Source organism: Mastacembelus armatus, chromosome 14 (genome assembly GCF_900324485.2).
Source record: "Mastacembelus armatus chromosome 14, fMasArm1.2, whole genome shotgun sequence".
NCBI lineage: Eukaryota > Metazoa > Chordata > Actinopteri > Synbranchiformes > Mastacembelidae > Mastacembelus > Mastacembelus armatus.
The window spans coordinates 5,977,266-6,000,274 of record NC_046646.1 but is presented as its reverse complement, the minus strand read 5'-3'; the positions used below and the strand labels follow the sequence as shown (position 1 = coordinate 6,000,274).

The window sequence follows — 23,009 nt, the reverse complement described above, 5'->3', positions numbered from 1 at the left end:
CCTATGTGTTCACTAACAATAAATTAATGCTTGTTATTATGCTTGAAATTTTAACTTTGGCCTCTTTGACTTTGAATTTTACACTTCATTTATTGCTCTCTTCTGTTTTATTTAACATCGACTGTATTTTGCCCTCCTGAACATGAATCATCCTCATTGTCAGGCTTTGGCAGGGACAGCCACTTTGTTATCCAGACTCAGTCAATAGACATTTTTGTTTATTTGTTCATTTGCTAAAATGCTCTCTGGGGGTCTTCTGGTGAGGTGTAATTATGTCTTATATTTTCTTTAATAATTTATTTTAATAATTTATTTTATTTGAAGTTCTGCGCCTAATAAATGTTTAATTGTATTGCTTTTTATCTCACTTAAACCACTCTCTGTTAAATTGGGGTCAAGCGAGTGCATTTGATTGAAATAAGACAAAAGAGAGGGCGTTTGTGCGTCTTGGTTGCACAGTTCATTTGGAAGTGTAACATCACATGCGCTAGGTGGTGCACTGTGTAAGTGAGCAAGTTTATACGGTTTGATCATTAGTAACAAAATCTGTTGCTCAGTAGCGCCACTTGCGCTTGGCCTAGCGGCAATACCTATCAGTCTTGTGTTATTACAGCCCTCATGACCACGACATTGTCAAGGTAGCCGCACTGAAGTTCGGAACTTGTTGGCAGGACTGTCAAAATAAAACAGTAACCTTAAATAACATGTTGCAACATCGTTTTGTGACACGCGGTGCTTAAAGAAAAGCAAATATATTATTGGGCAATCAAATATAATTATCTCCTTTTGTTTTACTCTTAGTCTATGCGTCTAGTCTTGTTCGCGGTATTAGAGGAAATAATTCAGTACTTTTACTTTGCCGGAAGTGTTGCTCGCTGTCGACGGGGGTCCGTGTGTGTTTCGCGGGCTTGACGAAGCTGTGGCCGCGAACGAGCCAATAGGCTGTGGAAGGCAGAGTTGTCCCTGTGGCCGCCATTAAAGAAAGGAATCCATGAATTCAAATGGAAACCAACAGGAACCGAAGCTGAAATAATGGTCGAAATAGTCTTGAAAATATAGGCTGATGCCAGATTTCGAGAGGTTTTCACAGGATGCATTTCGTTTTTAGACTGAATTTAGCGATGGAGGAGTAAGACAGCACGCTTTTATTTTTTTAAGCAGAGACCGTTTTAGGGCTAAGGGGGAGGGGGAGAGTTGTTTCTTTGCTCTCCTTTTCTTTTTGTTTTAAAAACATTTGTCGCTTCCTTCAGTTTGTTTTTACTGTGTGCTTCTGAGATGTCGACATAAAGACCGCACAGCCTGTAGTATCAGCTTTTAGCTCCGGCGGGGAAGGTTGTTGAATTAACTATCCTCCAGCCAAATGTTACAAAAAATACATTCTCGTTGATTAAGCCTGCACATCTTAGAAAACACAAATCCGAAATTTGCTCTTTATTTCGCGGAAAGTGAAATGATGGAGAGTTGGACCTCGCAGTGAAGAAGGATGAGTTCTTGTTTTGTACCAAACGGGGCCAGCTTGGAGGATTGCCATTCCAATCTATTCTGTCTGGTAAGAGATTTAAAACTAAAGCAGCCATTTTTAACTAGCCCAGCTAGCGTTAGCCACACAGGCATCAGAGGAGGCTCACGGCCCTGTCGAGCTGACACCACTTCAGGACAAGCCAGCCCAGGTCGCTAATCTTACCATATGGCCCTGTTACCACACTTGTGCCACTCACTTGTAATGGCCTGTCTGGCAAAACCTCATTTTTAAAGCACGTTTCCATTTTCTGCAGCTTAACGCCACACTCGCTTAATTAAGTCTGACTTGGTACATAACACAGGACAGTAACATTTCTGCTGTTAGCTCGGGGTTTACTGTGCTGCCCACCTCACCAGCCTCCTCATTATTAACTTCTCATCACATTGGCACAGTGTTTTATCAAGTGCTGAAACGTAAACCGAGCACTTCATGCACTTCACTTAGCAGCATTAAATGATATGGCAGGGACTGGGCGAGCGTCAGGCATTTGCTGTTAAATACTGCTCTGTTGTTTGGTTGTTTAACACTGACAACTCCTGGAGAGACCAGTGTCAGTGTCCAACTTGCACAGTTTACCCATGAAAGCAGCCACCTCGTGTTTTTGCACATAAGGAGATGGCCATACGAGTGTTTGTTTGCAAACGTTAATTATTCATGTAGTGTGTCATCATCTTGATGTCAATGACTTAATCTCCTTGGACTTCATTTTGTAGTATTCACACCAACTAGGGCACAGGCCCCAGGCTGATTATATAATCTCTGGCATGTATTCCAGGGTATTGCAAAGATCTAGGAAGCCACATATCTCACAGGCACTTTCTCTTACTTTAAGAAGGGTATAAATTGGTTGGAAGTATATAATGTCCTTCCCTGCCTGTCTGTCTCTGAATTCTTTTTCATCAGATCACACTGTCAGCTTTGGCTAGCTGACATCCCCCTAATAATTGTGATTGAGCTCCTACCCACTTGGATTTCACAGGTGGCACTGTGAGATCATTAGCACAGTGAGCATCCAAATGTGTAGTGCACAGACTTTGGCCACTACAGCAAATGTGAAGATGTTGCTTGACGGTCGAGTCCTTCCTCTGGCCTGATAATCTACAACACACTCTGAATGTGCCTGTTGTTGCAGCTAATTGGCTTGTCAGCAGGCTCACCTGCAGTTTCACTTGTAGGTTAGCTCTGGAGTGAAATACTACCTTCATGCTCTCTTTTTAACATATCACTCCCACAGTTGGAACTTGTTTACGTGATTTGTCAAGTGCTGAAAGCTAACCCATAGAAAAAGTAGATTTTTGTTTGTGGTGCAGCGGCAGACATAAAAGACTGCAAAGTGGTTGATTAATACATTTATGTAAACAAGTTACACGAGGAGTGACTAGAAATGCCTCAGTAGTGATATTGTCATAAAATCTAGTATAATAAGAATATAGTGAAATACTACACTGCTTTTACCTGAAGTTGACACAGCTTCCAAGCTGTCCACCCCTTAAAGGTAGCATTTTATCGCAGAAAATCCCCGCTCTCTCAGTACTACTCTTTCGCTGTGTGTGTGCTGAACTCGTAATTACAATGTTTACGACAGCGCTTGAAGGCAGCGTTGGCTACAGTGGACAGGGGAGGTAGAGGCTGGTAGTTGTGGTGCTGTGCCTGTCTGTCTGACATTTTCCTGCACACTGAGACTAAGCATAACACCACTGCTGTTATGACTCACTTGCTGAACAGACTCCACTTTGTGGTTTTATGGTGAAAGAATGTGTGCACATTGTGGTCCCCCCCTCCCCTTCGTTTTTCAGTGGATAAGTCTCCTCTGGAGTATGATCCTACTTGTTGCATGCTTGTTTTTATTTTTATTCTTCTGTTCTTATGGCATTTTAAAATGGGTTTGTTGGTTAACTCAATGTAAGCCTGTATTATTATTCCTATTTTTAAGTTGGTAGTTTAAACTGCCAGGTATTTTTGCATTGCAGTGCTTATAAAACACTTGACAAAATGTTCTGCTTGATGGTTTCAAGTTTGCATCTAGTAAATTAACAACAGCTGTGGAAAAACTAGTTCAAATGAAACTGACTGAATTAGCATTGCCTTCAACCAAAAATGCAAATACACACTTGTTAGTTTCATGTTTGTGCCAAGACAGCGTTAACTGAGGGAGAGAGGTAACTGACAGGAAAAGAGTCAGAGACTTGGTAGAAAAGGAGCGTCTGCAACATGATTTGAGCAGCTTCACCTGTTGCTTGTCTCATATCTTGAAAGGCAGGAAGGCAGCTGTTTGAACACAGTGTTCCTGACAGAGACCCAAAACCCTAAGTGGCCAGAGGGAAGGTGAGCAGCTGGCAAAGTTGGGTGGGTTGTAACCCCCCTCAAAGTGTGCGTCACCTCAGGGAAACTTCCTGCCCATACCCAGTAGCTTTGTCCTGAGATTCCCTCCTATTGCAGAAGTGTGATTTTTGGCTTTGGCATCTCCCACATAGCTGGCGCTTCCAGGGCATTTTATAAGCAGTTGTTCACATACCGTAGCATTTACTGCACACAGACTGCATGTGTAGCACAGTTTGGAGGGAAATACAGATATCCTTGGCCCCTGCTGTTTCTGCACATCGTCTGCCACAAATTTATCTTGAAAGGACATAGAGAGCAACTGCAGAAAGGGACGTTTTTCCTTGGTAGAGCTGTCTGCCTCTCAAATATTGTTGGTGAGGATTGGAGTACTGACGTGTGTTGTCTTTGACAGAAGGGCTGTTCAGTTTTCTCTTCACGCTCAGGAATACTCAAGACTTAGAGTGAATCTTTATGTTTATAGCATGGACAGGATTGCCCCCACAGTTTGGTTTAATACACACTTGCATTTATTAAATGCAAAATGTGATGAAATTATGGCAACAAAAACAGCACAGAAATGCACACTACAAGCAGTGGTTTAAGTCAGGTTTCTACTTTTTATTTAGCTTTTTAATACATTGCAAAAGCTATTCAATGCCAATTTAACTTGTAAATAAAATAACCCACTGTCCATCTGTGCAACTGGAAAGATTGCATGTTTATGAAGCAGTCCCTTTAAAAACCTTTTAAATGAGGTTGTACAGGATGTATGGTGGTACTAGTTATATGTATGGCAAATATTTGTTCAAATATTCAGTTTTTGTTTTATGTTTCAAACCCTGAATATGCAGCAGTGGTAAACAGTCCCTTATCTTACATCAACTGCAAGATACTTGGGTTTATGGGATATTATATTATTTGTAGAATCATAGATTACAAAAACAAATTTCCTGACTTCACCATTGGTTATGTGAATAAGTAATGCAAGTACTTTGCTCACTTGCTGTGTAAACAAAACAGATCTGCTCAAACTCTCGCGGGAACAGAGTTGTTTCACTGGCTGTACCATCAGACATTTCTAATTCCTCTGAATAAATCTAACAGTTTTAAAATGAATTCATTCAACTCAGCAGCTCACTGGAAGTGCTGCGACTGGGTAAAACTCGTTGGCCCCGTGCTCTCTAAAGTCCAAAGTCATGTTACACTCTTTAATTCATTGATTCATTGTAGTTCAACTACATCTGGAAACACTTTGTTCCAGCAGTTGGCAAGTGATCAAACTGCATGTGAGTATTTAGAGGAGATAAAGATGTTTGATGATATTGAAATCTTTTAGTTTAGGTAAGTATGAGTGATCATTTATTGCAGAGTAAGAATAAGAAATTATGGTGTTTGTTGAAGATAAATATCGAATTTTATGTTGCATAGCGATAAGATTAAGGTCTGCCAGCCAATCACGCAGCAGAAATATAAGACTGAGCAGCAAGGCACAAGTTTAGCATGTGTTTACATTTACTTCCCAATTGTGATATAACTTTGCTGTAACAACTCATTCCATCATTGTTTTGACAGGAAGTACGAACAGCCAATGGTAATGAAAATAGTGCTGCGCTGAACCAACCACGTGGCTGGAAAAAAGTTAAAGCAAGTCATTAAGGTTGATGCACACAGCACAGAGCGTGGAGGAGCAGCCAGCAGCAGCTCACATGCTGATGTTTGGGCTGCTCTCTCTGTGTAAGCCAGTATGTCAGGAGTGGGGTCTGATTAAAGAGAAGATGAACAGAACAGAACATGTTGACGACAAGTGTCAGCGTTAACGATGAAAACGCCCAAACGAACACAGCCCAGGGCTCCAAAGACTAGAGCATTGTTGAGAAGCAGAGTAGCATGCACTGCAGAACATAGACGTATATTTGACAAAAACAGTAACATGTTCCATTAAAAACAGCTAATACCACCAACCTTTTTTTAAACTACCTAAAGCTGGACCATCCTCTAGAGCACATAAAGTGCAAGATTTTACAGTCCCAGACCCAAGCAAGTGTTGGTGGTCCCTTAAAACAAGAGTGACACCTGCTGCACGACAACAGACTGAGTTTATTTGGAAGTGACCGAAGAATTTGGTTTCTGTACTTGTGTAAAATGCAAAAGCTCTAATATTTTAGTTGTAGATTCAAGATATAAGAAATAAGATTTTGTTTTATTTATTTGGAGTTGACTAAATTTAGTGTGTTCTCCTGTAACACGTAAGGTTTTGACTTCAGAATAAAGATTTAATTTATTATATTTAACTATTTTACTTATTTGAAATACTGTTGTGTAATGTACCGTTTTCCCTGTTCAAGTATTAGAATAAATTCAGTCATATTTAAATTATAATTAACCTTATGTCTTCACATATTACATATTATTATAACGTTTGACTGGAATAGTGCTTTAGTTTATATCGTGATATATATCGATATCGACTGATATGAAAAAAATTTATCGTGATAAGATTTTTGTTTTCCCCTAGTTGAAGATGAAGTTAGAATTGAGGATTAAGATGTCAGATATAGACTGAAAGCAATAAACATGATTCCTTCTGTGTCATTTGTTACTGAGGATAATAGCTTGTTGACAGTAACACACAGCACTTGTTTATGCTTTGCCCTGTATGCCAGAATTACTGTAGTGAAGGTTTTATTGTGGCATATATTGCAAAAAAAGAGATTCACAGTTTATTCAGTTGTTTACTCGACCGAGAATCTGCCACATAGATGAAAACATCCTAATAACAGAAACCATCACAGAAAAGGTGATGAATAGAACTGTAATATAAGATGACGACACAGGCCTGCTGCTGTTGAAGACTGTTGTGTTTCATTCATACATTAACAGCACAGCGGCAGCAGTAAATAGTATTTTAGTAGTGAGTGCAGAAGCTAGATCTCAGGAATAAACCAGGTCAAAGTTTGACTGCCCACAGGATGTGGTCAGTTAGTTCACTTTGTCCCTTTATCGCAGTAACTGCAGATAAGAAGCTGCGTATGTTGTTGTTTTTTTTTGTGTGTGTGTTTTTGAGAAGTCAGCTGATTCCAGGCTGGTTGTTAATTAAACTATTCAACCTTCTCACAACCTCAAACAACTCCGTAACCCGCAAATGATTTTTATTATTTTTTTTTAAATAACTTGGTTTGATTAACAAATCATTTGTTGTAGCAGCTTAATTGCTGCATGTGTATAGTTTAGTTATTTCACACAATGCAAGCATATTTAGATGGTGTTGATAAACTGTAAAAAAAAGTTTAGGCACCACTAAATGCAGAGTTGGCTACAAAACAGCAGACAATCTCAGCTGAGTATTAGCCATGTACTTGTAATTGAAACCAAGGTGCTGGTGCCCTGTGTCCAACTTGAAGCCTGGCTGTCTGTGCAGCACGTAATCATGTCTACAAGCGTGAAACCAATATCTACAAGGAGGGGAGACCAATTATAAAATCTATAGGGTACTTATGAACAAAACCTTTTATGCAGTGAAACACACAATCTCACGGGGTTCTGGACATGGTCAGTAAGATGACGCAGTGTTCACTTGCTATTTGCCTATCTGTACGCCTTATGATCTGGTTTCACAGTTAACCGTTGTCCCAACCCTGCCTTAGCACTGTGTGCACAGATGTTTCCGAACAGAAGCAGAAGCAGGTGTAATGTAGTACTTCTCACACTTGGGCAGGAAGGAGAAGACTTAACTGCTGCAGCTCTGTCGTTATACACAAACCCAGTATTGCTGTTTGCACCTTGGAATTTGTCCTCAGTGTGTGTGGCAGTGTTTGAATTAGCAGCCAGATTGTTCATCACAAATCATCATGTTTGGTTATGTGTCCTGACTGTGGACTTTTGTGTATTTACCAGACACTTTTCAGCTTGAGTCAGTTCTGAGGAAGAAATAAAACACCTGCGTTCTGTTGATTGTTGGGTCATAAAGTGTGTATTTAGCTGGACGTGTACAGTGGCATTATGCTTAAGACTCTTTAACCTAACTGAACTTTTTGCCAACATATGTTCTGGCTTCCTTGCATGATGTCGCAATCCACTTTTTGACAGTCCCCAACTTACCCCAAACCTCACCACCACCGTCACCACACCACAAATTAGGGGTGTCCCATTCATGGTTTTATCCCCCAGCCCCATTCTGAGATGTTTAATATTGAAGTATCTGTTGATACTGAGTCTGAATCTCACATGTGTGTTTACTTAGATAATACGTTTGCATCGTGCACCCCATGCACAAGTACATTAAAGTTACTCAAATCAATCCAGTTATGTTGCTTGGAAATGGAATCACAATGCAATATGTTAAGAAAAAATTTCCTGCATCCAAGTTCTTACTTAATGTTTTATTTTCTTTTACTTTAAACTAATATTTTTGTTTGGCTCTTATGACTTTCACTTTGTGCAGTGTTAAATAGCTCAATTCTACCCCAGTGCAGCATTGAAATAGTAAACATTTAAAATTAGTAATGTCACAATCCCACTTCACACTGGTGCAAAGTTTAACATTAACAGATGTAAATCTGCATTACAATCAAATTTGAAGAGTGAACTCGCTGTATTCTGTACAGTGTTTATTTTTTGGGGGTCATATCATATTGGTAGCATTGACCATAGCTCTCTTACCACCACCTTGTTAAGTGCTCTCATTGCAGACACTACAACTGGCTACTGGATAGTTTTTTTCTAATTTAAAATATTTCCACTGCAGACATTTTGGACATGTCATGCTGCAAATTGTACTCTCCATTTATGTCACCTTGTGACAGCTGACATGAAACATGGAAGGATCGGTATTAGGTTTAGCTCAATGAAGCCAATACTGATCAGGTAAAAAACGCTCGGCTCCAATCTTTGAGGTCGGATCAGGACATTGCTGCCACAAATGTCTCAGCTTATCTATAGCCTAGCAAGAGACCACTGCTTTGCCACAACGGGGTGACCAGTCGTTTGGGTTCTGCAATTCTGCACTTATTTATTATTCTGTTGAATATACAAAGGGACAACTTGCCAGCTCATCCTGAATGGATTTTGACTAAACTGCATGAAAACAAGTAGTCCGTGTTCAGGCAGATTACTTGAAATATCTACATGGATAGATAGAGGGTCCAGATTGTCCACGGAAATGGGGATGTATGCTGTAAGGCATTAGAGCGAGTGTGTGATTTGTGTTGTTTAGTGTGTGTGTGTGTGTGTGTGCGCGCATGTGTTTAGCTAGACATGGGTATTGTGTCAGCACTTGGGTGATAAGCAGCAGTGCTAGCTAGCAGTGGTGATCCCGCTCCTGCTTGAACACTTAATAACCCCGCCAGTGATTTACTGCCTATGAGGCTTTTTCCTGTGTGTTTTTGTTCTCTCTGTAAAAGCCCGACAGTGTTTATAGAAAGGCAAAACACCCTCCCAGCAAATCCCAATAATGAGGATTAAGGTGGTGAGACCACATTTACCAGCAATAGCTTTTTCCTGTTTGTGTTTTGAACATGTTGTACAAGGCGATATTAAAAACACCTGAAGCATAAATACAAAGTTGTTTGCAGAAACAAACAAATGTCCCAGTGTTTGGGGGGCAAATCCTCATTTGTATCAACACACAACAGTGCTCAATTTTTTTTGTTGTGTATATTTCAATCTTTGTGATTCTCTCCCTATTTTGTTCTGATTTTCACAGCCCAGGTGTCTTGTCAGAAGTAGTTGGGTGTACTGCCTCATAAAAGAAGATTAATACCTACTCTGTACTCTCTGCTCAGCATGTTTACTTCAATTGCTGAGTGGATCCTGAAGCAGCGGATCTGCACACTAACACTTTATCTCTCCCTTTCTTGTCTTGCAGGCTGACTTGACAGGGATCAAATGGAAGAGGTTTGTGTGGCAGGGTCCCACCTCTGCACCCATTCTCTTCCCGGTAACAGAGGAGGACCCCATCCTATGCAGTTTCAGCCGCTGCCTGAAGGCTGATGTGCTAAGCGTATGGCGACGCAGTCAGCGACAGGGCCGGCGGGAGCTTTGGCTCTTCTGGTGGGGGGATGATCCCAACTTTGCCGATCTCATCCACCACGAGCTTGCAGGTGGGGGGACCCTTGACATGCATATCTGGGCACGTACTATGGAAAATATGTATTAAGCTCTGCAGGTACATCCTCTTCATGCTGCCTTCTCTCTACATGAAAGTCAGAGGTGAGCTCAGCGACAGTAGAGATTTGATGATTGAGTTCAGGGGAACAGGACAAGTGCTGTCTGACACAGGGATGGTTCTATTATTCTCTAGTTCTTTTGGAAAATTAGACGATTAAGGACAGATAGGAGTCTGCTATTCTGTTTCTGAGTAACTACTCTGGCAAGAAAAATAATCTGTGAATATGAACTTTACCTCCCTTCAAGTGCACCTTTTGTTGCATTCACTCAAGGTTATATAGCTGAAAGAATGATGACTGTAAAAGATAATGAGAAGTGTCGAGGACTGGTAGCTTTTGTAACTGAAGCAGTTGAACATAGATCACTCTGTCAAGGTACATTATTGGTTGTACTATGAAAAATGATACAGATTTTATTGCTTGATTGACAGGTAGACACAAAGATACCCTATAGTCAGAGCCTGAGGGAAGTGGTAATATCTGTAATCTGATACTTCCCTTACCCGCCTTTGACTGATCAGTCAGCAAGTGGGGCTGGTAGTGACAACTCATATAGGGAAACTCTCTGCCTGAAGACACTGGACATCACGCTGCCTGTTATTGCATATGCATCTAAGAGGAGGTAATGGCATCCAAGTGATTGCTGCCCCACAGCACTGTGCATTTTATTTTGATGAAGTAGGGTGCAGGGCAAAGGATCACCAAGGAAGGAATAAGGTATAAGAAACTCAGCTCAGTCCTTTTATAGCTTAAGAAACACAGCGTGCAGGAGCAGCCATGCAGAAACGAGGCAAATGCATCAAACCCCCCACTTTCTTCTTTTCGCCCTTCAGTAACAGTGACATTATTGGTGGAAGATGGGAAAAGGACATCTTTATTCATGGTTTCTGCCATGTAGATTGGACTTTGGATTCTGAGCCGTCTGTGACCCTTCTTCATTATGGCACATTGTGCCTGAAATGGACCCAGAATGGCAGCTGAAGGCTATGATGGGCAGCTCATTCAGGCCTAACTGGCCCCGGCAATAACCTGAAGTGTCTGGCTCAGGCCCCCTAATGGAGTGGGCTATATTTCAAGAAAGAGGGGGTGGTATGGAGAATCTTTATTTAGAAATTGTTGAAGTCACTGCCATGTTCTTAAACGGGCTTTGGGGAGAAGAAACATGTTTCAGGAGAGTGAAATGAAGTAACTCCTTACTGATCAGTAGATCTGCACTTTTTCCTACCAGGTAATATTAAATGATGAATCATGAGTTTTGGCAGGCCTTGTTTAAGATGTTCTGGGATTTTAATAAAACACCATGGTGTAGTGCATCTCTTTCTCCCCGTCCCTTGGAGAGTTCAAGTTATGTCCCTCAGTCCCATGTCCTGTAAGTATTTTGCACCTGGACTTAACTGTGTGAATTGTTTCCACATGGGTAGTGTTATCATGTGTGTTCCTTGTTTTCGAAGCTGCTGCTCCCTACTTTATAGTGGAAGATGTCTCCCTTCTCCTTCTTGAGCCTTTGCCCCTCCTGTAGCTGCTGTGGTGCTCTGCCAGTGAAATGAAGCACTGCAGCCTCTTTAGACAGGTCTAAAGTTTCTGAGACTGGATAACGCAGCTGAAAAAGGGATGAAGGAATGTCAGGATCTGTCCACATGGCTTTACTTGTATCTGTGAACCTGTTTTTTTTTTTTTTTTTCCAACTGGGACTGGATGCTACCAGCCACTCCTGGAGGTGGTTTCTCAGTCCTGCAAAGACCCCAGATTCATGTTGGTTTTCACTTTGACCTTCTAATTTAGAATATGTGATAAGTAAGGTGAATGCTGACTGAAAAGAAAAATAAGTTCTCTTCCTGGGAATCAGCCTACACACGTTGTCTTTGCATGTGTGTATCCCAAAAGGAGAAAAATGATTGACAGCCAGCAGCATTTATAGACTCTCCCAGTCGTGCAGCCTGTGGAGGTGCAAGTCAACAAGTACCAGCTACTATAGGCAGGGCAGACAAAGTCAGGACCAGCCCACCCTGTGCATCCAACTGGAATGTTGAACTTTTGTCACCTTTTAACTGTCACTGTCTCCAACCCCCTGCCAGTTTGGTCTGTTTTCTTTGGTTTTGATCTTAGTTTGTCTTGAGAATTTTAAAAAGCTTTCTTTTTTGTGTGTTTTAAGTCTTTTTTTAGTCTTTAGTGCAAGGTTGGCGGTAAACATTAAATCTGCTTTTTTCCTTTCATTTCAGCAGCTGAAATGATGCTTGCTCATTTCCCCCCGCCCTCTTCCAACCTCATTAGATTAGCGGCCTGTGAAAGTCTTTTAATTTTGAGCAAGTGCCATTTCTGTGTACCAGTGTGCCACTAATCCCTGCTCTCCAGGGAGCTGAAGGGAGAGGGAGTGAGCTGGAGAGATGGGAGTAGTGAGGGGTGAAAACATGAGGGATCTTTTAACGTCTTGACACTTAATCACCACTGAAGGAATGTAAGGGTTACAAACCACCAAGTCCTGTTTCTACAGTGTTGGGCAACCCGCCTTGCTTGTAACACAACGAGAAAACCAAATCTAATCTTCCATTGGCCATGCACAGAAATTATTCACGACAAGTGAATACCATTGCTGAAATGAACAACTTGCTTCCCCCCTCATAGTGTTTGAGCATACGCATGTATTCTTATGCAAATGCAACGCTCTCTTCGTCGTCCTTTCCCCTCAAAAGCAGTTGGAAGCTCCTGACCAGGGGCATCCAAAGCAAAAGATAAATTGCCACCTTTTCCTCCTCTTAAAGAGAAAATAATCTTTTTTTTTTTTCATAGAAATTAGGAATGGAGTGTCTGTATGTGAGGATAATTGCTCTGTGGTACATTTCTTCTAAGTTCTTTCCAGTTTGCCCTTGTGCCTTTCCCTGGAACTACAAGTCCCACTGGGGCTTCTACTCCTGACAGTGTGGCACCACGTGCCCCTCTCGGGTCTGCATGCAGGTCTTGCAAGCAAGCTTTTATATTTCTGAGTTTAAAGGAGAATTTTGGAAATAGGAGTTGATAAATATGTGTAATTTTACTGTTGCTGTTTTGCAAGTATGTGAAACATCTATTTCTGCATATTTCCATCTTTGATTAGTGGGGCTTCAGTTATTGGTTAAGGGGAAGGTTTGAGGGGAGAGCTGTTCACCTGCTGCCCCGAACAGGTTATTCATTGAGCCATCTATACCATGGTCCCTGGAGCTTACATATCTATTCATTACAGGGTGCTGGGTCACATGTGCAGAGAATGCGAGAGAAAGAAATGGTGGGGGAGGGAAGAAGCAGATTGCATTTAAAATGTGAATCTGCTCCACCAGTTAGTGATGAACACTGTTTGGGATACATCTAGTGAATAAAGGCCCAGTTTTGTGAGCTTGTTTTCACAGTGGTCTTCTGACAGTTTTTTGCTTTTGCTTGTATGCGGTAACTACAGTTTTTCTAGCTTTGTCAAGTTCATAGAATTTCTTTGTTTTTCTTAGAAGCTCTCCTCCATACCTATTTGAATCAAAGGTGAAATAAAATCAAACCTACTTTGCACCCCAGGGCAGAGTATCCAGTTCCAAAGGGCATATTTCAGTAGTCTGTGAGCGCTGTGTTGGCTGAAAGTTTTTTTTTCAGCACAGGTCAGCCTGTTTTTTTCTTGTCTTCTGTGAAAAAATGTCTCACGACTTGAAAATTATTGAACCGCCCTCATATTTGTGAGAGGTGCTATATTTGAAGCACTGCAGAATGTAGAAGTTGCTTGACACGTCCATATATCCAGCTTATTGAATTATCAAAACATATGTTTTTTGTGCCTTGGATTGTCTGTTCAGTTAGTGTATAAAGTGAAAGATTTAATCTGCTGTTGTAAAACACACTTAAACCAAAACTGAAAGATGTTATTGATGGTCAGTTCTTTTTTTTTTTTTTTTTTTTTTTTTTTTTTATTACTGGTGAAAATAACTGCATGGTCAAATCCAGCCTGCTGGCATCTTAGGACTCTTGCATGTTTTTCGGGCACAAGCCTTCATTGATCATCAGCAAGCCTGTGGTGAAAAGGGACAGATCTATCCTGCTCTTCATATTATCATAACACTACCTTGCCTTCCCGTATCAAGTACAGGAAACAGTTTGTGAATCTAAATTAAAGTCTTACAGATTAAACTGCTGCAAGTGAATCTGTGAATAAATTAACGAATGAATCAAATGCTTTTAGAGATGCAAACAAATTTTCTCCAACACGTGACAAGTACCTTTTCAAAATGACTCAGTTGGTTTATTGGTTGTGTGGCATGCTTATGTGTTGCACATGGTAGAATTCAGACTCACTTTTTTGTTAGTTCATATAATTTTGTTAGACAGCTGGGATTTTTAAAGCATCAATTATATTAAATTCAATAAATCCTGTTTATTTGATTGGTGCTGCTGACATGCAGCCACTCTTTTCTCTGGTTTACTGGTGCTTGTTTCCATCAGCCCGACGCCCGTCAATTCTACCATCTGTTTTTGTTTTTCCCCCCTTCCCTCTGGTTTCTAAACCCTAATCTTTAGGACTTGACACTTTTTACAAAAACAAAATGTAAGACTATAATTGCCTACAACAGAACTATATTCCTACAGCGAACTGTTAAAGCATCTATTACATTGAGGTCTGCCGCTGCACTTGAAGTCCTTTTTTAAGGGTTGTAATAGTGTATGTGCTCTCTTGGATTGTGACAGGAGAGATGACACACAAAATTGAAAAATACAAATATAATTCAGGAAGGAGAAATGCAATCACTAGGGCTGAACGATTAATTGCATTTGCAATTAAATTGCAATTTGAAAAAACACGATTTTTCAACCGCAGAGACTGCGATTACACTCGGTCACATGACGTGAGAGTTTAGCAGGCTGCAGAGGAAGAATAAAGTCTGCACGCTACACTACAACTTAATCTGTTAAACAATGGCTTCAGCATCACAGGATTTCATTGTAACATATAGGCCTGGTCTACAGAGAAGAACATTTGTTTAATCTAAATATTGTTTTGTTCATACTTACATATGAAAAATACAGAACAGAAAAAGCTTTGAAAAAATAATCGCATTGTAAATCGCGATCGCAATATTGGTTAAAAAAAAAAAAAAAAATCGTTCAGCCCTACCTATCACTATTCAGTCTCCTGAAGTAACTGAATTAGGCAGCTTATGAAATCTCCACATTTTACTTCTAAACATGGACATAGGGTTCTGACACTTTTTAAAGTGAAGAGTAAAAAGTCTAGCACATAAAATCCAGGTAATGGCTTCAATGATTAATCAACTGGCTTTACAATGCATAACTGGAACAACAAACCCTGTTTTCTGGGTGACAGTTAAACACCCTGTAGATACTGTGAAAGCTGTATTTTGTTTTCAGTTGAGCTCAACGAATGGCATATTGTCATTTATTACTATTTGATCACTATCATACAAGCCTGGAAATCCCATTCTAGGCAAAGGTTTGTTGGGACTGCACGCTGGATTCATGAGGCTGTGGATGTGTATCAAAGATAATTAGTCAGTGATACACTTGGTTAACCTTGGCCGTGGATTTGTGGTGCTTTCTCTTTTTTATCTTCAAAGATAGCTCTAAATTTCAGCGTGCAACGCAGAGAATGATGAATAGATAAACCCAGGTTGGCCTTTAGGAGGAAAAAGTAGAGGAGGCTGATGGCTTTTGTGCTTGGGGATCAATTTTCCAGGGCTAATCTCCTGCCTGTGAACCACCCTTCGCTTTCATCTCTTCCTCCTGCTGCAGCTCGCTCTCTCGTGCTCTCTGATGGATCTCCGTTGGCTGGCACAGTGCAGGAACTCGGCCATGCATAGAGCTCTGGCTCATGGGTGCAGTCTCCCTCTCTTCTTTCTGTCTCTCTTTTCCCTCTCTCAAGAAATATTCATTAATTAGTAATGGAGACTTTACAGAGTATTGCTGGTTCTCTCTCCCATTCCTTGCAGATAAGGAGGAAGTGGAGTAGAGGAGAAAACCTTCTGGCCAGGCTTGGTAGAATCCCCCTGGGCGCGGTTGATCACAAGACATTAATCCTGCTGTTTAATGACCAGCCGTTCACTGCTCTAATTGCTTATACACAGACGAGCAACCGAGAGGACCACCTCTAAAAAAAATTTTTCTTCATCTTTTAATGAATTCCTTAACTTTTTTTTGTCAGTTAATGAACGTGCAAACACTGATGTAGCTTTTTGTGTTTTTTTTTTGTTTTTTGTATGGCTCAGATTTGTTTTGCAGATTAGCACAGGACTGGTGCTGCTGTGTATAATGAGAGAAGAATGGTGTTTTGGTGTGCTTTTGTGTCTGAAGGTGTTTCCTTGCTGGAGGTAGATGTGAATATTCTTAATAGAGCTGCTTTGCACTTGCATAAGGGCTCTTATAAAGGTCAGCTCGTCTGGGCCTGCTATACATTAGGCAGAGATGTGAAAGTGTCAGAACCATCAGCTGAGTGCTTAAATCTTTGTCTCAGTAAGGCCATGGCCACTGGCCACTGCACACCATGGCTCACCTTCCCCTCATACACATACACATTTGCACACGTCAAGAAGCTGGAATTTTTTAATTCAGAAGTAATAAAAATATGTAAGCAATGTGTCCATTATACATGGAACCTGAGATGACAAGTGTAAGTGTTCAAGGATTTAATTTTTCCTTTTTTAAATTTATGTTCTGTGGTTTAAAAAAAAAAAGAACGTATTCTACAGTTGTTACCCTGGGGCTGAGTCCATAGACATCGATCATGAGGATTCCTCTACAAAAACTTTCCCAGCATCACACCTACCTTGTTGGTTTTATTTTGAAAATGAATTTTCATATACTGCATTGTCATTTGAATTGAGCTAGTGTTTACACTGGAGTGAATGTTAGATTTCTACATGGATGAGTGCGTTTGTGTCTGAGTGTTGAAGGAGGCACTGCATGACGAGCATGAGACCATTAGGAACACTTGATGTAAAGTAGGCACGTAGGTGGTTTAGGGCAGATGTGATCTTGGGAATCAGTTGGATTCACTATGTTATGTAATATAAAGGTAGATGGAAGGAGGTTTCTGCTAGATTTGGCCTTATCGACAGAAGTCGGATGTAAGACTGCAGGATTAACTGTAGAATACAAGCTGACTGAGCGTCTCTCTTACATTAGGTTTGGCCCCTACCCTCCTCATGTTCCACTGTCTTTCAGATAGTTATCAGTCACGCCAATTTGTCTGTTCAGCATTAGAGTTTGGCCTAAAGCCTGTTTAGTTTTTTTTTTTTCATGTTTTTTTTAATCTGCTGTCAGTACATCAGTGGGCTGACTTTTTACCCTCTGGCTGCCTTGTGTCTCAGTATGTCAGAGCAGTTGCCATTGCACATTTACTGTTGTTGCTTTATTTTTGTTCTGCCGTCACTGTAAATTTTTAATGGGATGTTGCCATTTTCCTTTCTTCCTTTGCCCCGTCTTTAGCGTTCCTGATCGTATCCCTCAAGATGTGTGCACCTGATGAATTAGTCTGCTGCCCTCAAAATCATGGGGCATGTAGCCGCCTTTATTTGGCAGCTAGCCTGAGGTTATTTTCCATTGGTTGGATGTAATGTTTTAAAAGCTAGTTGAACTTGCTAGTAGAGCTCTGGCATTTGCAAGTAGATTTAAGTGGGTTATGGATACTTTTATTCTTATTGAAATCAAAATTAGCAATTCTGCTTTCCATCAGATGTTTGGAATTGCATTTTTGGAACATATTTAGCTGTATGCTTAAAAGTAAAAGCTCTTTGCACCCCCTTAAACAAGCTGTTTAGATCTGCCTGGCTGTTGAAGGGCCCATGATATCTCTCTTACTTATCTTTGCATTACAGGAGCAAGCCAATGGTTCACTTAATAATTCAATAAATTTTGATTAGCTTGCTTCTGGGTTAGCTTGAGCCTAGCTGGCACATGTCAAACTGACAGGGAAGGTGGGTCCCACTTGGTATTTTATCTGTTCTCAGGCAGAAACAGCACACTTGGGAAGATGTTTGCTGGAGACATGACTGAAAGGAGCTTAAGTGCTTTAAGATGTGAGCAGTGACTATTAATGAGATTAGACCAGCATTCAGGCCTGCACAGAATGTGATTCACAAAGTAACTCTCATATGGATATAAGACTACATTTATTCATCCTGATCAGCTTGGTATGGTTTTTTTTTTTTTTTTCTTTCTATATTTGTTTGTTTGCAATGACATATGAAATAATTACAGTGCTGCCAATGCACCACTGTCGAATTAGTCTACCGCTTTGCAGGTGTGCAACAGAAACTCAGAAGTGCAAATTCTCCCTGAGAGTTGTCAGTTTCTGCCTGTTTTGTTCAAACGTTGGTCCAGCCAGCGTGACAACACAAAAGAGAAGCCAGAGAAAACCATTCCAGATCACTCGCTGTTAGCGAGCATCATGTTTTTCACTGCAAATTACAGCATCAGTGGGCATTAGCCAGTACATACAGAATTGAAGTGTCACTACAAATCAAGTTAAATTAAGTAGCGTTGTTTCTGGAATTATTTCATCAAACATGTTATTTCAGTTGAGCCAGTCTCACTCGAGTATGTTGCAACAGCCAGTCACTGAAACAGTAACAATGACAGTGGGAGGGATGCTGCACATACTCACAGAAGATAAATTATAATCAGTCAGTTAGGAAGACAACATATGTGTTCACACAGTGTATGCTGGAAGTGTAGGAGTCACTTTATGGTTCTACATGTGCACATTTTTGGTCTAAGCCAATTCGCTCAGTGACCACCTGCTAATGTTTTTTTTTTTTTTGCTACACTAAAAACAAAACTGGGGCACTGAACTGTATGAATTTGTGTACTGTTACTCTTAAACCTGGTATTAAATCTCAGTATGTGGAGGGCCAGAAAGCACCTGAAACCTCCACAATCTAAAAGCAGTTACCAGCAGGTTTCTACTTAACCTCTCTTTCTGTCTCGGTCTTGTTTACATTTACATGTTCTGTTTGCCATCCTCCATGTGATATCATTTTCAAATAGCACTTTGGATATGCCTTACTGTTTTATATTCCAGGAAATGCAGTATTTCTGTATCAGCCTATTCACTGTTAAGTAGCAGGTACTTTAAAATCACTCATGTTTGTAAGACTGCCAGAGAGTAACTGTGTCATAATTCTCCCTCTTACAAGTGAAAACATAAGGCTCTGTTCTGTATGATTTACAATATCATCTACAGCAGGGGTATTCAACTAAAATTTAAAGAGGTCCAGTTAGAGAAAATTTCTTGAAGCAAAGGTCCGGAAGACCATAATGTCTAACTAGTTAGTGTGATATATATTTAAGTAGCCTAATAGTTTTATCAACGTCTGCATGTAATCAATACCTGACTGTCAAATCAAATGAATTCAGTACAATTCAAAAACTTTCTGACAGTATTTATTGTCATGTAACATACAACTGAACATACATGTATGGCTGTAGATATGCGTAATGTTCTCTCATTAACTAAGTTCTCTCTATTTCTCCGTCTCACTTTACAGTTTCTCTCCCTTTGTTTTCTACATGTATCGCTCTCTTTCTTTTTCTTTGTACTGTCTATTCATGTGTAACTTGCCTCTAGCGAAGTTTACACTGTAGAGTCGTAATCGCCTGGGATGCACAGACTTGATTGGCTGAGTGGTATCACGTGGGATGGCTCAACTCGCATGCAATTGGTCTGTGCATTTCCACTACCGTAAAGTCTAAAAAAGCTGCGCCGGTGGAAATAGAAGCGCCCCGTTAGGTTTTAAATCACAATCTTCTGTTTTGGCTGTAGGGCCGGGTCCGTATGGGGCGGCTTCTGTGTCCGCACCCGGACCGCGGTCCGCCTGTTAGTGACCAATGATATACAGGATGCAATATACTGGGCCCCTCAATTTTTCTCAAACTTTGCAGTTTTCTTAAAGAGCAATTTTTTGAAGTAAATACAATCTTTGACTTAATGTACAGTTTTAAAAATACATAAAAACACATTTATTGTGAGACCTTTTAGTCACTTTTTAAAATTTGTACAAGGTTAAGTGGTGTGATTAAAATAAGCTTGGTATAGGTGCGACACTGTAATGTGCCATTTAGTTTGGTGTGACACTTGGAGCTCCTGTGCTTAAACTTTGATGAAGTGACTGTGCCATCTGATCAAATGCAAGGCTGCTTCAACCAGCCACAGCAGCAAACATACACCATTCTCACTGCAGTTGTGAGTTTATTCTGTGATGTGCAGATTAATTTGGTTTGCATTGTAGAATTTTTACTGCTTTGAAAACTCATCTCACCATTTTTTTGATTTTGTGTTTCCCCTCTTGTTTTTTTTTTTTTTTTTCCAGCCGAGGATGATGGGCTCTGGGAGAATGGCCTTTCCTACGAGTGTCGCACGTTGTTGTTCAAAGCTATCCACAACTTGTTGGAGCGCTGCCTCATGAATCGCAGCTTTGTTCGCATCGGGAAGTGGTTCGTCAAACCCTATGAGAAGGATGAGAAACCCATCAACAAGAGGTATGCTGGCACCACTTGTTCTGTCAAGTTTTTGTCCAGGTTGGGTGTTTTTTTTTTTTTTTTTTTGGCAGGCTTCACTGAATGCACCTGCACTGGATATTTCCTTGACTCACTATCTTACCGTTGTCCTTTTAGATACGTTATGTTTCTTCATCATGGTTGTGATGTAGTCTTGTGCAGCTCAGCTGAGGCCCAACACTACTCCAATGGACACAGTGTTAGAGTTTGTATTTGTTATTCACTGTATAGGCTATTTAACAATATTCATATGGCTGCTTTGAATAGAAATATGAAATAGCATATATTGTACTAGGGGTTTCCTGCTCTTTTTTTTTTTTTTTTTTTTTTTAAACTACTGATCCCTAATCGAGGCTCTAATGACCCCATGTCCAGTGCAGTCTTGGATTTATTTTCTCAATGTTAAATTGCGCAGTGAATGAATGATAAAGCAGCAGTAGTAGACAAATGAAGGCCCATGCCCCAAAGTAGATGTGCATCTCCACCAGGTCTGTTAAATGACTGTATGTTGGTCCCCAGCATCCAAGACCCAAATGAACTGTGATTCTTCATCTCTAGCATCATGTGTGTAGAATTGAGCTCAGCTTGCTTAGATATTATGTTGTTAGTTGCTTATTTTTTTCATGTGCTCCACAGTTAACTTGCAGGTCACTTTCATGCTGGTTGCAGTTACTTTTTTAATAAAGAGCGTTTTTTTGACAGGTGCTATACATAAGGCAAACAAAGGGTCGTCAATGCATCAGTTTTTTTTTTTTTCACACTTAATGTATCAAGAAATGTCTGAATTGGCACCTACCCCTGATCCTATGACTTGGGACATCCTTATATTATACACAACATTACAGTTTTGCATTGAGTTTTAAAATAGACAGATAGAGGTGTTGTTGTGCCAGAGTGCCAGCCTTGACTGCTCTTCTATCTCTTCCGTGTGTGTGGGAGTGTTTTGACCAAGACGTCCTTGACCTCCTCTTCTCACTATCTGCTGAGCTGGATTTTTTTTGCTGTCAGTGTCTGGGTTTATTGATAAGAGATGGAGACATTTCTTATGAGGGAAAATGACCATAGCATTTTTTCCATGTGGTCTCACCAACTCCAAGACTTTCTACAAACTCCACACTTTACAGACTGCCAGCATTTGACAGCTCAAAAGGAGGGTTTGGTTTTGTAAATTACAATTATAATGTGAAGTGTGGCAGATTAATGCTTGTCTGTGTAACAACAGCAGTGCAGTAGCCTAAATTTTGTTTGAAAAACCATTTAGAATCATTGTTCACTTAATAGCCAGTAAACTGCCTGTTTTGTTTGTTCATGTTCAAGGTTGTTATTGTTTTTGGAGCTGTTTCGCTTGTTGTCAGATTTCCCAGTCAGGTGGCCATAGTGGCCATGCATCGATATATGATGAGTAATGTTGTGTGCACAGATGTGTTTGTTTGTTTTGAGGCCAGTTACGCTATCCAGGTTAGAAATGGCCTGAACTCCGCTATAATGATGGGGTCTTAACATCTTTCAGGTCAAGTATGACCGATTGTCACTAAACTGGCAGAAAAAAGAGACAGTGGAGTAGACAAAATAATAGTGAAGAACCAGCCACTTCTCTTTTAAGCTGTATTCATGTCTTGCTTTTGTGCTATTGCCTTATTAGCTAGTACGTGATTCACAAAGGGCCCCAGTCAAAGGGGCTGAGGGTGGAGGGGGGGGGACCAAACAATGGTCTTTTCCTCTGCTGTGGAATTCACAGGCCACCCTCTGTCTGCGTGTCTGGTTCTTTCTCTCCCCTCTCTCGTCTCACTTTCCCTCTCCCACTCTCTCCTCTACCTCATCCCCTTCTGCTGTCACGGAGCAGACTGGGCTGGGTTATAAATAGTGGTGCAACCACTCTGAATCTCAGTGTCGTCAAGGATGTTTTCCCTCTCCCTTTGGTGTGTTGGGCTGTGCCCTAGCCATGCTTGGATTTCAACAAACAAAGCAGCACATACTTGTGATGGAAATTTGCTAAATCTATATACCTGTGTTGTATTTTCTTTGTCACCGCTGCTTTTATAGACAAGCTGGTCTGACAGTGAAACATTTCTTGAGCTGTTGTTGAAGAGCTGTGATGGTTGTAATTTGTTAAATGACTCAAGTACTGTGGGTTTTCGTTTCTACACTCTCTCATGCTTGAATGTGATCCAGGTCTCCTTCCCCTTATTTGTGTCTTGTCACCGTGGAGATACTTAAGTTTGTCTTACAAAAACTGCCATAGGGACCTCAGTGTACATGCCAAGGGAGACTTCTTCCTTATGGGGGACAAATGCAGTTACATAATAAAATTGTTTTCTTTAGACCATATGGTTGTAGTGAGACAAATGGTTGAATTAGGGGATGCTGTATTTTAGGACTGCCATTTTCATCGCCAGTTTGAATGATATTCATCAATTGATCTCTGATAGTAAGAAATTTTATGGTGGTGGTGCTGGTGTTGAAACTCCACATCTGACATATTG

General features: G+C 40.6%; 1 protein-coding gene across 2 annotated transcripts in view; it reads left to right on the top strand.

Moving 5' to 3' along the window:
* Nucleotides 1–939: 939 nt before the first annotated feature.
* Nucleotides 940–23,009, top strand: part of med13a (mediator complex subunit 13a) — a 66,313-nt gene continuing 44,243 nt past the window's right edge. For both annotated transcript variants that reach the window (XM_026328074.2, XM_026328073.2), the window contains exons 1-3: nucleotides 940–1,549; nucleotides 9,708–9,942; nucleotides 20,340–20,508. In XM_026328074.2, the coding sequence (XP_026183859.1) occupies nucleotides 1,484–1,549; nucleotides 9,708–9,942; nucleotides 20,340–20,508 (470 nt within the window). In that variant the 5' untranslated portion in view covers nucleotides 940–1,483. The remainder of the gene's footprint in view (nucleotides 1,550–9,707; nucleotides 9,943–20,339; nucleotides 20,509–23,009) is intronic.